General features: G+C 46.1%; 1 protein-coding gene and 1 non-coding gene across 2 annotated transcripts in view; both read left to right on the top strand.

Annotated features, from left to right (window-relative positions):
• The first annotated feature begins 3,723 nt into the window (after positions 1–3,723).
• Positions 3,724–3,830, top strand: LOC115031701. The gene has a single exon (XR_003837361.1). It is a non-coding gene; the product is annotated as a U6 spliceosomal RNA (small nuclear RNA).
• Positions 3,831–4,415: 585 nt separating this feature from the next.
• LOC110297423 (eukaryotic translation initiation factor 3 subunit C) overlaps positions 4,416–14,337 on the top strand; it is a 19,349-nt gene continuing 9,427 nt past the window's right edge. The window contains exons 1-15 of the mRNA XM_021166162.2: positions 4,416–4,482; positions 4,611–4,751; positions 5,895–5,960; positions 6,050–6,239; positions 6,789–6,914; positions 7,258–7,312; positions 7,445–7,551; positions 7,792–7,916; positions 11,277–11,436; positions 11,550–11,653; positions 12,462–12,603; positions 12,789–12,914; positions 13,019–13,112; positions 13,385–13,575; positions 13,778–14,002. Of these exons, the coding sequence (XP_021021821.1) occupies positions 4,651–4,751; positions 5,895–5,960; positions 6,050–6,239; positions 6,789–6,914; positions 7,258–7,312; positions 7,445–7,551; positions 7,792–7,916; positions 11,277–11,436; positions 11,550–11,653; positions 12,462–12,603; positions 12,789–12,914; positions 13,019–13,112; positions 13,385–13,575; positions 13,778–14,002 (1,812 nt within the window). The 5' untranslated portion in view covers positions 4,416–4,482; positions 4,611–4,650. The remainder of the gene's footprint in view (positions 4,483–4,610; positions 4,752–5,894; positions 5,961–6,049; positions 6,240–6,788; positions 6,915–7,257; positions 7,313–7,444; positions 7,552–7,791; positions 7,917–11,276; positions 11,437–11,549; positions 11,654–12,461; positions 12,604–12,788; positions 12,915–13,018; positions 13,113–13,384; positions 13,576–13,777; positions 14,003–14,337) is intronic.

Here is a 14,337-nt window from a genome sequence, read left to right as displayed (position 1 = left end):
GACAATAAACAGGATCTCATGAAACTGAAAAGCTTTTGTGAGGCAAATGATATTGTCATCTGGCAGCCTACAGAATAGGAAAAGATTTCTACCAACTCAATATCTGATAGAAGGCTAATATCCGTAATATATAAAGAACTCAAAGCCGGGCGGTGGTGGCGCACGCCTTTAATCCTAGCACTTGAGAGGCAGAAAAAGAAAACAAAGAACAAAAAACAGAGAGAGAGAGAGAACTCAAGAAGCTAGACATCAATAAGCCAAATAGCCCAAATAAAAAAATGGGGTACAGAGCTAAACAGACTTCTCAACAGGAATCTCAAATGGCTGAGAAACACTTAGGACTCCATCATCCTTATCCAGCAGGGAAATGCAAATCAAAACCACTCTGAGATTCCATCTTTAACACCTGTCAGAATGGCTAAGATCGACACACACGTGACAGCTCATGCTGGCAAGGACGTGGAGCAAGGGGAGCACTCCTCCGTTGTTGGTGAGAATGCAAACTTGTATAGCCACTTTGGAAATCATTACGGTGGTTTTTCAGAAAATTGGAACCTCCAGACCTAGCTATACCACTTCTGGGGATATACCCAAAGGATGTCCCATCCTACCACAGGGACACTTGCTCAATTATGTTCACAGCAGCTTTATTCATAATAACCAGAAACTGGAAACAACCTCGATGTCCCTTAACTAAGGAATGGATAAGAAAAATGTACATTTACATAATGTTTTACTCAGCTGTTAAAAAATAAGATCATGAAATTTTGCAGGCAAATAAATGGAACTAGAAAAAAAAAATCAGCCGGGCGTGGTGGCGCATGCCTTTAATCCCAGCACTCGGGAGGCAGAGGCAGGCGGATTTCTGAGTTCGAGGCCAGCCTGGTCTACAAAGTGAGTGCCAGGACAGCCAGGGCTACACAGAGAAACCCTGTCTCGAAAAACAAAAAAAAAAAAAAAAATCATCCTGAGTGAAGTAACCCAGGCCCAGAAAGATAAACATGATATGTACTCATAAGTGGATATTAGCTCTAAAGAATAATCATGCTACAATCCACAGACTCATAGAGGCCAAGTAACAAGGAGGGCTCAAGCGGAGATGCATGGCTCTCTCTGGGAAGAAGAGATTTTGAGGGTGGACTGGGAGCAGGTAGGGATGGGAACAAGAGGGATCGGGTGGGGGCAGGATGGAGGGAGAGAGTACTGGGAGAGATAACTGGAATGGGGAGCGTTTTAGGGGTGAAGTAGAAACCTAGTGCAATGGAAACTCCCAGAAATCTATGAGGGTGACCCTAGTGAAGACTCCTAGTAATAGGAGATACAGAGTCTGAACCAGCCATCCTCTGTAACCAGGCAAGACCTCAGGGGGAAGGAATGGGACACCAACCCAGCCACAAAACCTTCAACCTACAATTCGTCCTGTGTTATAAATGCTATTAATGAACTCTATTAGTTCTTAATATGCCCGGCCTGTCCCCCAGTAATCAACGCAGTGTCTTATCGATTTATTTAATCAGTTTTAGCACAATTACCGGGTGACTATTCCTAAACTTTTTTCTTCACTAGACTGGCTATTTTCCAGATGCACTCACCAAGTACTTGCTGTTTGAGTCTCCCTGGTTTTATTTTTGCTCCATTAATCTGTCTCAGGGGACACTTCTCTAAGCCACGTGCTCCTGGTCCATCTGGTCTAATGAAGACCTCCTACTCTGTCTTCTTTCTTCTTCTCTTTCCTTCCTTCTCCCTCTTATGGCCCCTACCTGGGACCCCTGCATGGTAACGGAATGCCCCCCCACCCCCATCTCTATGCTTCCTGGGGGCTGGCTGTAGCCACTTTAATTTAACCAGTCAGAAAAGATTGGTGAGCAAAATTCATACAACATCATTGGGTGTGAGAATGTGCTCATCAGACTGCCACCTGTGGGCCAAGATTTAGCATTTGAATACATAGCAGCACCAGACCAACCCCCAACAGTCTGGCCAGCAATATGTGCTGGGGTAAAGGTGGCACAGAACTCACAGAAGTGACCAACCAATTCCTGGTCCAACCTGAGACCCATGCCATGAGAGGAGCCCCAAAGGCTTGGAACCAGACGCTGGAAAGCCAGAGACCTATGACAGAACCAAACATAATTGGAAGAAAAATAAAATGTCAATGAAACGATTCCTAATGATTTTCTGCTATACTTGTAGACCGGAGCTTAGCATAATCGTCATCTGAGAGGCTTCATCCAGCAACTGATAGGAGCAGATGCAGAGACCTACGGCCAAACATTAGGAGATGCTCAAGGAATCCTACAAAAGAAAGGGTGGAAGGATTGTAGGAGCCAAAGGGTCAAGGGTACCACAAGAAAACAGCCCACAGAATCAACTAAGCAGGGCTCATAGGGGCTCACAGTACTGGCTATTCCCCATGTGTGTGTGTGTGGGGGGGTGGTGGTGGTGGTTTGGTTTTGTCTTGGTATGGCCATTCTAGTGAGTGTGGCATCTCCTTTTGGTTTTGATTTGCATTTCCTCTATTAGTAAAGATATCGGACATTTAAAACTGTTGTTGTGTGTAGAGTTCACAACATAATCACATGTGTGAAGGATTTAGAGGTGTGGCCTTGTCAGGCTTGATAGTGCATGCCTTTAACCCCAGCACTCCAAGAGGGAGAAGCTGGAGGTTTTCAGAGTTCAAAGCTAACCTGGTTATGGGGCAAGTTCCACTAGGACAGCTGAGGTTATAAAGAGAAACCCTGTCTTGGAAAAAAGAAAACAGAAAAACGTAGGTGTGGCCTTGGAGGAGGTGTATGTCTGGATCCCACACTCTTCCCAGTTCTCTCTGTGTGTCTCTCCCCCTCTGCCTCTTTCTGTGTCATCTCTCAGCTTCTGCTCTGGTGCCATGGCTGCTGCCATGCTCCCTGCCTGGTTGATCATGGACTGGCTCTCTGAAACTGTAATCCCCAGTGAAGACTTTCTTCTATACGTTGCTTTGCTTTTGCATGGTTTCTTCATAGCAACAAAAAACCGACCTAATCCTGGAAGCTGAGCTCTGGCAGGCAACATGTGTACACAAGAGACTGGCACTGGGGCCACGCTGAGGTAGGCACACAGACCTGCATACACTGCCAGCAGGCTAGCAGGCTAAGGTGAAGCCTCAGGCCTCTGACCTCAAGGCCGTCTTTATATAAAACCCACCCAACAGTGCCATCTTGCTAGAATTATACTTCACTGTTTATTTTTGGGCACCCCAGACATCAGTTGGTGAAATGCTTGCCTAGTATGGATCTAGACCCTGGGTTCCATCCCCAGTACTACAAAAATCTAGGCCTTACATGTTGCAAAGGCCACTAGGAATTGGGGGAGGTGGGGAGGTGGTGGGGTAGTAGTCAGGGGAGGTGGTCAGCGGACAGCTATCAGGAGTTGTTTTTTTCTATTCTGTGGCCATCAGGAACTAACTCAAGTTCTTATGCTTGGTGACAAATGCTTTTGCATCTGAACCACCTCGTGGGTCCTGTGGCTAGTATATGCTCATTCTGCACAAGGTACTGTCCCACACACATCACATGTTGTCATTTTATGTTCCTAATATCAAATGAACAAGTGCTATTATTCCCCTTTGTTTGTAGCACAGGGAGAAGAGCAGAGAGAGGTTAGAAGTTAGAAAGTTTGCCTAAGAAAACGGTAAAGCCAGGATTCCAACACTCAAGATCCATGAAGTTTGCTTAAACCTGCGAAACCATGCTCCCTTCTGCAGCACATATATTAAAATTGGAAAGATACAGGTAAGATTAGTATGGCCCCTGCACAAAGATGTCACACAAATTTGTAAAGCGTTCCACATTTTTAAAACCCTTTTCTAAAACAAAACAAAATGACAACAACGACACCCCTCCAAAACCTAGCAGCCATCGGCATCACGCTGACACCGGCCCTTAGATTCTTACTCTGAAGTTAAGGTGGGCGGCCAGAATACTTTTTGTTTTTTTGTTTTTCTTGAGACAGTTTTTCTTGGCTGTCCTGGAACTCGCTCAGGAGACCAGGCTGGCCTCGAACTCAGAGATCCACTTGCTTCTGCCTCCTGAGTGCTGGGATTAAAGGTGTTGAACCACCTCCGCAGGCTTCAGAGCTTTTTTTTTTTTTTTTTTTTTTTTGGTCCAGTCTGGCCTTGAACCCATGATCCTCCTGCTTCACCCTTTCTAGTGTAGGGAATTACAGACGTGCACCATGAGGCGGTCACTAAATTCTATATTGTCAGTCTTGCAGCCTAGTCCCGGCGGTCCGAGTAAGCAGCCAGTCAGTCTTAGTTTAGACTCTTTTAAGACTTAGAACCTCTGCTATTAATTCGTCCGAGGCCGTGTGTAGCGCAAAGGCCACTGGGAATTGTAGTCATTTAGCGCATTCTTTGGTGCTTCCGGGAAGTGACGCCCCCCCCCAACCTTTTCCTCTTCCGGCGTCGTGCCTGTCTCGCCTGCTCAGTGGGACTCGGCAGCTCAGCTGGTTCGTGTCTCTTGGGCCTCGTGCTCCGTGGAGGGCAAGGGGGAGGCCGTGCAGGCGGGAACGGGGGTCCGGGTCGGGAGATGGTAGCCGCGGTTGCCCCCAAACCCTGACGCCGCGGGTTTTCTCAGGTTCCGGCCGCGAGCGCCTCAGCCCTTCAGCGCCGTCGCCATGTCGCGATTCTTCACCACCGGCTCGGACAGTGAGTCGGAGTCGTCCCTGTCCGGGGAGGAGCTGGTCACCAAACCCGTCTCCGGGAACTACGGCAAACAGTGAGCTGGGGGCGCGGAGGGGACGGGTTTGGCGGGCTGCGGGGGCTCGGGTGGGCGAGCGGAGCCATGGGCTGGGCGCGTCTGAGAAAGGAGCTCCCGCTGCGAGCTTTGGGAGCCCTCGGCGTCCTCGGTACCGAGGAGGAGGAGAGGTTTCCCGTTGCTTAGTATTGCATCAGCTCTTAAGGCCTCCAAGTCTGCAGCCTCCTAACTCCTGCCCACATTCTGTCTCTCGCATCCCTTCCCGCCCCTGTCTGTGGCGCACTGGCCTTCGAAAACTCCCTGTATCGTAAATCTTCCCACCAAGCTTAGTCGTTATGATTTGTACTCATGGAGGGAAATCCTCAGTGCTTGGTTAGTTTGGCCCTGAAATCCTGTCGTTTGGCTCTGCGTGCCAAATGCTAAACACTGCTGTGTTCATCTTTATTTACTGTCTTTTTCTCCATCTCTGCAAATTAAAGCTTTTTGAACTTTGAAACAGTTCTTAAAAACAACATTGTTTTTGCTGTGTGCCTGAAGGGTTTTAAGAGATACTTACCTCCACAGAGACTTGTAGAGAATTGTAGATGAATATCCAGACATATCCACGTGACTGCGTTAGCATAACACTGTCCAAAGTGAAAAACTATCACTTGTCCCATATTAAAAAAAAGAGTCGTCAGGAAAAGTTAATACCATGGAAAGAAAAGAATAGAGACACTGTTGCTGAGTGCTATGACCCATTATTAAAAAATATATAAGCAAAGAGGGTGTTAGAATTCACTAAAACTAGTGGTCTCTCCTATTTTGGAAAATGTTTCTTTTTAGAATCTGGCTAGGTACCAGCTCCTTGGAGCTTTTCCCATTTGTTAGAGTTAGGGGGCCTTTTGTCTGCTGCTTTCTTGGGTACTTGTAGCCATATGTGCCATTAGACAGTTAGTTGTCTCATACAGTCCATAAGCACTTCTGTTACTTGTTCTTGGGGACATTCTTGTAGATACTGTCAGGGTTTGACAAGAGACCTCACTTAGAGTTGGAGCTGTTTAAGATGGGTATGAAGAAAAAGGGTCAGAGAAGAAGATGGTATGCATGCCTCAGTCCTCATCTGGTAAGAGAAATGACACTAGCTAAGACTGAAGGGTAATGGTCTCTGTTCCTTTCATACAGGCCTTTGTTACTGAGCGAGGATGAGGAGGATACAAAGAGAGTTGTCCGAAGCGCCAAGGACAAGAGGTGAGGCCATAGTAGGTTAGGGGTTAGGGGAGTGATGGTATTGCTTCCTCCATGATAGACACAGCCAATCTGGTATTGAACCTATCCAGGTTTGAGGAACTGACCAACCTCATACGAACCATCCGTAATGCCATGAAGATTCGAGATGTCACCAAGTGTCTTGAAGAGTTTGAGCTCCTGGGAAAGGCCTATGGGAAAGCCAAGAGTATTGTGGATAAGGAAGGTGTCCCCCGATTCTACATCCGAATACTGGCTGACCTGGAGGACTATCTTAATGAGGTGTGACTCTGAGCATGCAGAGGGCTGTGGGCCTGGCTGTGCTGCTGGCCTGCTGCCAGGGCTCTCCTTGGGGCTCTTTGCCTTCTTACCTACAGTGGTGCTTAGAACATAGAACATGAGATAAAGAAAGGAGAGAAACTTATTTTTGGACAAAAGCTTGACTATTTTTATTGGGGTTTGGCTGTTTTTTGTTGTTCTTGGTTTTTTTTTTTTTTTTTTTTTTTTTTTTTTTTTTTTTTTTTTTTTCTTCAGGACAGGGATTTTCTGTGTAGTCTTGGCCATCCTGGAGACCAGGCTGGCCTTGTACTCAGAGATCTGCCCACCCCTGCCTCCCTGCCTCTTTCTCCCTAGTCCTGGCTTGGAGTGTAGGTCAGCTGTAGGCTGCTTGCCTCCATTGAGTCCCAAGTGTGCTTAGTTAACAGTCTTGGTTAATAGTGGTACAGATGGTGTCTGGATAGCAAGATCCTGGGAGGGTAGGGGATTTTAAAGCCTGCATTTTGAAAATGCCACTTAGTCTCAGGTCCCTATTCTTCCTTTTACCCCTGGTAGCTTTGGGAAGATAAAGAAGGAAAGAAGAAGATGAATAAAAACAATGCCAAGGCTCTGAGTACCTTGCGCCAGAAGATCCGGAAATACAACCGAGATTTCGAGTCACACATCACCAACTACAAGCAGGTGAGTCGGCCGGAGGCTAAGGTTTGAACCAGGAGGAGTTTGATCCTGTGACAAAACTCCAGAGCATGGGTAGATGACACATGGCTAAGGAGAGAACCATAACAAACTGACAGGGGTTCAGAAGGAGGAGGCTTGTATGTGGCAGACGTTTTGTTCTTTTGTTGTTGATGGGTTGGAGGTAGTCACTGTAGCTCTGACTACCGAAACTCACTGTGTAGACCAGGCTGGCCTTGAACTCCCAATGATCTCCTACCTCTGCCTCCTGAGTGGTGGGATTCAAGGCACGGGCCACCATCCTTGGCTTATGGTAGGCATCTTAGTTCTCTGATTTTCCTCAATGCAGAACCCTGAGCAGTCTGCAGATGAAGATGCAGAAAAGAATGAGGAAGACTCAGAAGGTGAGAGAAGACCTTTATTGAAGATAGTTGGAAGGCCCAGTGCCATGCCATGGGTTCTCTTGATCTCATTTCTGTTTTCAGTCTTGGCCTTAAGTGTCTAGCTTTTTTTCCTCCCACTTCCTTTCCTACCAGGCTCTTCAGATGAGGATGAGGACGAGGATGGAGTCAATAATACGACTTTCTTGAAGAAGAAACAAGAATCTTCTGGGGAGAGTCGGAAGTTCCACAAAAAGATGGAAGTAAGCGATTCCAGGTGTATCCTGGGTGATCTCCTCTCAGGATGTTTAGGTCTTGGGAAGAAGAAATGTAATCTTATGGTGCCCTTGGGTTCAGAGAGTGTGTTGTGTTAGACACTAGGTGAACTGGGATCCAACTGCCAGGCTCCCCGCTGTGCTGGGGAGCTGTGGGGACTCCCCTGGGTGATTTGTAATCCAGAGTTACGTGCCTTGCCTTCCTCCGGATCCTCTCTTCCCTCGCAGGATGATGATGAGGACTCTGAAGATTCTGAAGACGAAGAATGGGACACCAGCTCCACATCTTCTGATTCAGACTCTGAGGAAGAAGAAGGAAAACAAACTGTTCTGGCCTCAAAGTTCCTTAAAAAGTAAGGAGGTAATGGGTTTGGAGGCTACACGGGAGGGTGGGAAGGCCAATCATCCGGAACACTGGTGCCCTTCGCTTTCACAGGGGCTTCAGGTTGAAGCCCCTGCTCCCCTTTCACAGCAGGATTTTAGAATCAAGTACCAGATTGCAAAGCTAGTGTGGCTTGAAGGCTCCAGAGTTCAAATATTTAACCATACGCTCAGTAAAAATCTCACTGTGGCATCTACGGTTATGTGGTAGTCAGCAAGCCATGCCTTTCAGTCTTTAGGTTCTTGCATCTGAAATGGACAGGGGCATTACCACCCAGGAGAGCTGTGCCAGGTAGCGTAGGGAACCGGTCCAGTTCAGGACTGGCATGTGGAGGGCACTCAGTGATAGCTGCTATTGTGTTTGCCCTTCCTGATAATCTGCTTCTTGGTGCATGGTACGTGCAGTGCAGCAAGCCTTTGTAAACTTCACTGCAGTGGTCAGAGGTTGCTCTGTGACCAGTCTTAGCTGGTGGGGTTAGGGAAGATAGGCGTGGGAGAGCTCAACGAGAAAGGACAATGCCTTTAAACGAATACACTGCATGGTTGGTGCTCATTGGGATGCTCTGCTGGTTTTAGAAGTTTGAATTGCATTGCTACAGGGAACAGTAAATTCCTCGACATTAGAAAGGGCTAGATATAAGCTAAAGAGCGTTGGTAGGCATTTTGTTCAGAAACATTTTTCATCACGTGCTTCAGAGAGACAAGACTGATCAGAGTTTGCTCAAACATCGTCTGCTATGTCTCTTTGGAGGGTTTACAGACTTTTTTTTTTTTTTTGGTTTTTGGTTTTTGGAGACAGGGTTTCTTTGTATAGTCCTGACTGTCCTGGAACTCACTTTGTAGACCAGGCTGGCCTCAAACTCAGAAATCCACCTGCCTCTGCCTCCTGAGTGCTGGGGTTAAAGGCGTGCGCCACCACGCCCGGCTGGGTTTACAGACTTTTACTACTGAGAAGTTTTACAGAAATAGACATATTTAATGTTCTTCAACTTTTTTTTAAAAAAAAAAGACTTATTTATTTTATATATGTAAGTATACTGTTGCTGTCTTCAGACACACGAGAAGAGGGCATCAGATTCCATTACAGATGGTTGTGAGCCACCATTGGTTGCTGGGAATTGAACTCACCACCTCTGGCAGAGCAGTCAGTGCTCTTAACCACTGAGCCATCTCTCCAGCTCTATCTTTAACTTTGAAGTTTACTAATTGTATTATTTTGTTTCCATACATGGCTTTGCACCACATTTGTGCCATGTCCCTGCAAGACAAATGGTGGTTTTGGACTCCCTGAGACTACAATTCCAGACTGTTGTGAACCACCGTGTGGGTGCTGGGGTTTAAACTTAATCACTAAGCCATCTCTTCAGCCCCTCAAAATTTTATTTGTGTGTGTGTGTGTGTGTGTGTGTGTGGAAGTGGAAGTCATGGGGTATATTTTGGGTGGTACTCCTAAGGAGCCATCCAACTTGGTAAATTTTTTGTTTATTTTTGAGACAGAATCTCACTGTACAATTCAAGGTACCCTGGAACTCATAAAGATCTGTCTGTATCTGCCTCCTAAGTGCTGTGATTGAAGGCTAACAGTGTGTGGTACCATGCCTAACCTTGCCTTATTTTTTAAGATAGGGTTCTTCCACTGTCCTGTAGCTTACTGAGTGTTTAGGCTGCCTGGGCTGTGAGCTCCAGGATCCTGTGTCTCAGAGACCTGAGATTACAAGCAGATGCTACCACACCTGGCTTTTTTGTGCATGGGGCAGGGACACGGATTTATAATATATTATTTCCCCCTTTCTTTCCTTCCAAACCCTCAGGTGTCATTCTTGTTCTCTTTTACATTCTTATCTTTTGCCCATTAATTGTAACAGGTATGGGGGTGGGGGTGGGGGGTGTCTGTGCTTGTTTGTGTTAGGAATCAAACCCAGATCTTATTTACATAACAAGCGTGTTACTGAATTTTTTCTATTTCTCCAACCCTCAAAAAGTAAGTAAAAATTAGAGAAGAATTCCGTGTAGGACATCATAAACATGATCTTTCAGTCATGTGCAATTATGTCTTTGAGGTTTTTTTCTTTGTTGTGTTTTTAACATAAAATTTACCACTTTCAGCATTATTATGTATTTATTTTGCTATTAATTACATTTTCATGATTGTTCAACCATCACCCTGTCTCCAGAACTTGCTCTCTATTTTTCTCCCCCACCCCCTTTGGGTTTCAAGACAGGGTTTTGGTGTGAGACTAGGCTGGCCTTGAATTCAGAGATGTGCGTACCTCTGGGGTGCACCACCACTGCCTGCCCTTCATCTCTGTTTTTCATCTGGCAAGTTTACTTATACCTTTTTGTAGTTATTAATGTATTTGGGCTTGTTACTGTTTGTTTATGTGTTGTGTTTTCTGTTTGGCCTTGTTTTGGTTTGTTGGGGCAGGGTCAGCTGTATACAGGTTGGCCTTGAACCCTTGAAATGCTTTCACCTTCCATACCTGGATTATAGGGATGTTTCTCCACGCTTGACTCTTGACATCTTTGAAGTTTTTAATAGCTTTGCTCGGGTATAATTGTATGTGTGTGTATATAAACGTTCAGGGAGGGGTTGTTTGTATCTCTCTGAGTTCAAGGTCAGCCTATCCATAAAACAAGCCAGAAGGGCTGGAACGTTCACTCGCTGGTTCAGGGCACTTGTTGCTATTGAAGAGGACCTAGCTTCAATTCTCAGCACCCACATAATTGCTCGCACCCGTATGTAATGCCAGTCCCAGGAGGGTCTGATGCCCTTATCCTGACTTCAGCAAGTAGTAGGCATGCATATGATGTACAAACACGTGTGGAGGCAAGACATTTAGATACATAAAATAACTTAAAGACAAAAAAAGATACTGAGTTATGATGTGTCTTAAGAAATGTCAAACCCAAGTCTTTTGACGTTGAATTCATAGAGTGAATTCTTTTTACTTTTTAAGTATGGATCACAATATCCTTAGTACTAAAACTTGAATGCTAGAAAAACAAAGTTGATTGGAAGCACTGATGATAAGTAGTAGCTCAAGCTCCTTTAATCTCAAACGTGAGCATGGTGTATCGGCTCTGTGGACCAAAAGAAGTCAACTTACTGAGGATAATTGGCCTATTTGCAAATGTGAAATGTGAGTTTGGGCCTAGGGATGTAGCTCAGTTGATTGAATGCTCGCCTAGCATGCATGAGGTCCTGGGTTTGATCTCTAAGCTCTGTGTGAATTAAGTGTTGGTGGTACATGTCTGTAACCCCAGCATTTGGGAAGAGGAAGCCTCAAAGGTGAGGAAAGGGCTTGTTCATTTTCTCCCTCATCTCCTGTCAGGGCACCCACCACAGAGGAGGACAAAAAAGCAGCTGAAAAGAAACGGGAAGACAAAGCCAAGAAGAAGCACGACAGGAAGTCTAAGCGCCTGGATGAGGAAGAGGAGGACAATGAGGGTGGGGAGTGGGAACGGGTCCGAGGCGGCGTTCCACTTGTTAAGGTGAGCATGGTAAAGGGGTTGGTGTAGAGGTGCCCACCTGGTTGGAGTGGGAGGAGCCTAAAGCAAGAACAGGTTCCTGTTGACATTGTGTAACATGAAATGTTTTTAACCAGGAGAAGCCAAAAATGTTTGCCAAGGGAACTGAGATCACTCATGCTGTTGTCATCAAGAAACTGAATGAGATTCTACAGGTCAGAGGCAAGAAGGGAACAGACCGGTAAGATGTGCACACTTGGGGCATTGCTACTTTTTATAGTTTGAAAGCTTTCTTTACAGCACAGTTAAACATTGATGTGCGTGGACATCGCTCTATTTAGAGAGAATATCATCTGTGCTTGTATACTGGGGACCTACCTGTCTATTTCCTATTGCAATCTGTTACCATATGTCTGTGGTTCTTAGGTAACCAGATAGGATGGACAGAATGAAGAAGACATTTTATAAATAGCACGTAAAGATGGCTAGCATTACTATTGTTTCTGTTGGGAGTTTAAAAGAGAAGCAAGGATTGTGGGTGTAGTTTAGTTGGTAGAGTGCTTGCCTAACATACATGAAACCCTGGGTTTGAGTCCTGGCATCACATAAAACCAGGTGTGGTGGTACACAGCTGTAATCTCAGCACTCGGGTGGTGAAGGTAAGAGAATCAAAAGTTGCAGGGCCTCCTTAGCTGCATAACATGCTCAAGGCCTGCCTAGAGCACATGGAACATTGTCTCAAGGGAAAACATAAATAAGAAACACATGCCGGGCGTGGTGGCGCATGCCTTTAATCCTAGCGCTTGGGAGGAAGAGGCAGGCAGATTTCTTGAGTTTGAGGCCAGCCTGGTCTACAAAGTGAGTTCCAGGACAGCCAGGGCTATACAGAGAAACCCTGTCTCGAAAAGCCAAAACAAAACAGAAACACATATGCAGATAGTAAAGACATGTGGAGTCGGCTTCTTTGCTGGTCTTAAGAGGGTATCCTGCGTAACGGTGAGACTGGCTGGTTTACCTCCAAAGCCTTACGCAGTTCTGTGTCTCTCCAGTGCCACTCAGATTGAATTGCTCCAGCTGCTGGTTCAGATTGCTGCTGAAAACAACCTGGGGGTGGGCGTCATTGTCAAGATCAAGTTCAATATCATTGCCTCTCTCTATGATTACAACCCTAACCTGGCCACGTACATGAAGGTGAGAACAGCAGCAGAGTACTGGGTTGAATTGGGGGTGGTCAGGAGGAGGTACCTACTGTTTGAAGGCCTGCCTGAGGCCTACAGCAGCCTTGTGTATTGAAGGCCTGTGATTTTTGGTGAAAAGGTTCTTTAGAAACGTCACTTACTACATACCTCTAACTTTGTCATTTCATCCCTCGACAGCCAGAGATGTGGCAGATGTGCCTAGACTGCATCAATGAACTGATGGATACGTTGGTTGCGCACTCCAACATCTTTGTTGGAGAGAACATTTTGGAAGAGAGTGAGAACTTACACAATTTTGATCAGGTAAAGAGAGGGATTGGCAGGCTGACTGGGAAGGTGGTAGAGACAGGAGTTGAGATTAGGATACAAACCTGGATTAACTGTTCCTTCTTTGCATAATTCTTTAGCCACTGCGTGTACGAGGCTGCATCCTAACTCTGGTGGAGCGAATGGATGAAGAATTTACCAAAATAATGCAAAATACTGATCCTCACTCCCAAGGTAAGCTTAAGCAAGTGGGGACTTTGGTGACAGGGAAAGTACTGGAGATAATACTATTAACATTATATAAAGTCAGGCAAGTGCTAGAGTTACAGGCTCTGTTGGTATTTCAGATACTTCCCTAAGCAGTGAGATGGTAAGCTTGTGGAAGAGGATGCTGGTTTTAGGGTATAAGTGAAGAGGGGAAACCAAAATGGTTGGATTGCTGGAGATGGAAGGTTGGGGAAGGCAGTACTCATGTTTGAGATGAGGATGGGTGTCCTCCTTCCCAGAGTACGTGGAGCACCTGAAGGATGAGGCACAAGTGTGTGCCATCATTGAGCGAGTGCAGCGCTACCTGGAGGAGAAAGGTACCACTGAGGAGATCTGCCAGATCTACTTAAGGCGCATCCTGCACACGTACTACAAGTTTGACTACAAGGCCCATCAGCGACAGCTTACACCTCCTGAAGGATCCTCAAAGGTGAGATTACTTGGTAATCATGAGGAGCAAGAGAAGTGTGAATTTATCCTCCTTATCTATTAGGCCTTGATGATAAGTCTTCTACCCCCAGGGGCCTTTTGAAGTAGAAGGGGGCAGGGTCCGAGGGGTTGCAGTGAGATTGGAAAGAGCCTCTTGTAGTCTTTGCTGGGTAGCCATTACTAACAACTTCCCATTCCTCTAGTCTGAGCAAGACCAGGCAGAAAATGAGGGTGAGGACTCAGCTGTGCTAATGGAAAGACTGTGCAAATACATCTACGCCAAGGACCGTACAGATCGGATCCGTACCTGTGCCATCCTCTGCCATATCTACCATCATGCGCTCCACTCCCGCTGGTATCAGGCCCGTGACCTCATGCTCATGAGCCACCTACAGGACAACATTCAGCACGCAGACCCGCCAGTGCAGGTAGGTGGGTGGGTGGAGGAGACAGCTGGCCTCCATTAGGTAAATGGACTCAACAAGAATTAGCACATGGTTAGCTAGTGTGGATCCAGACAGGTTTGGGTCTTTTCCAACCTCTGTTTGTTTTCTTGCTTGCTTTTTGTTTATTTTCCTAACTACCTAGGATTGGGTTCATAACATTAGGAGCTGATCTTACTTTTCTTTTTTTTTTTTTTTTTTTTAGACAGGGTTTTTCTGTGTAGCTCTGGCTGTCCTGGCACTCACTTTGTAGACCAGGCTGGCCTCGAACTCAGAAATCCGCCTGCCTCTGCCTCCCGAGTGCTGGGATTAAAGGCGTG

Source organism: Mus caroli, chromosome 7 (genome assembly GCF_900094665.2).
Source record: "Mus caroli chromosome 7, CAROLI_EIJ_v1.1, whole genome shotgun sequence".
NCBI lineage: Eukaryota > Metazoa > Chordata > Mammalia > Rodentia > Muridae > Mus > Mus caroli.
Note: the sequence above shows the minus strand (reverse complement) of the source record. Positions and strands in the feature narration are given on the sequence as shown.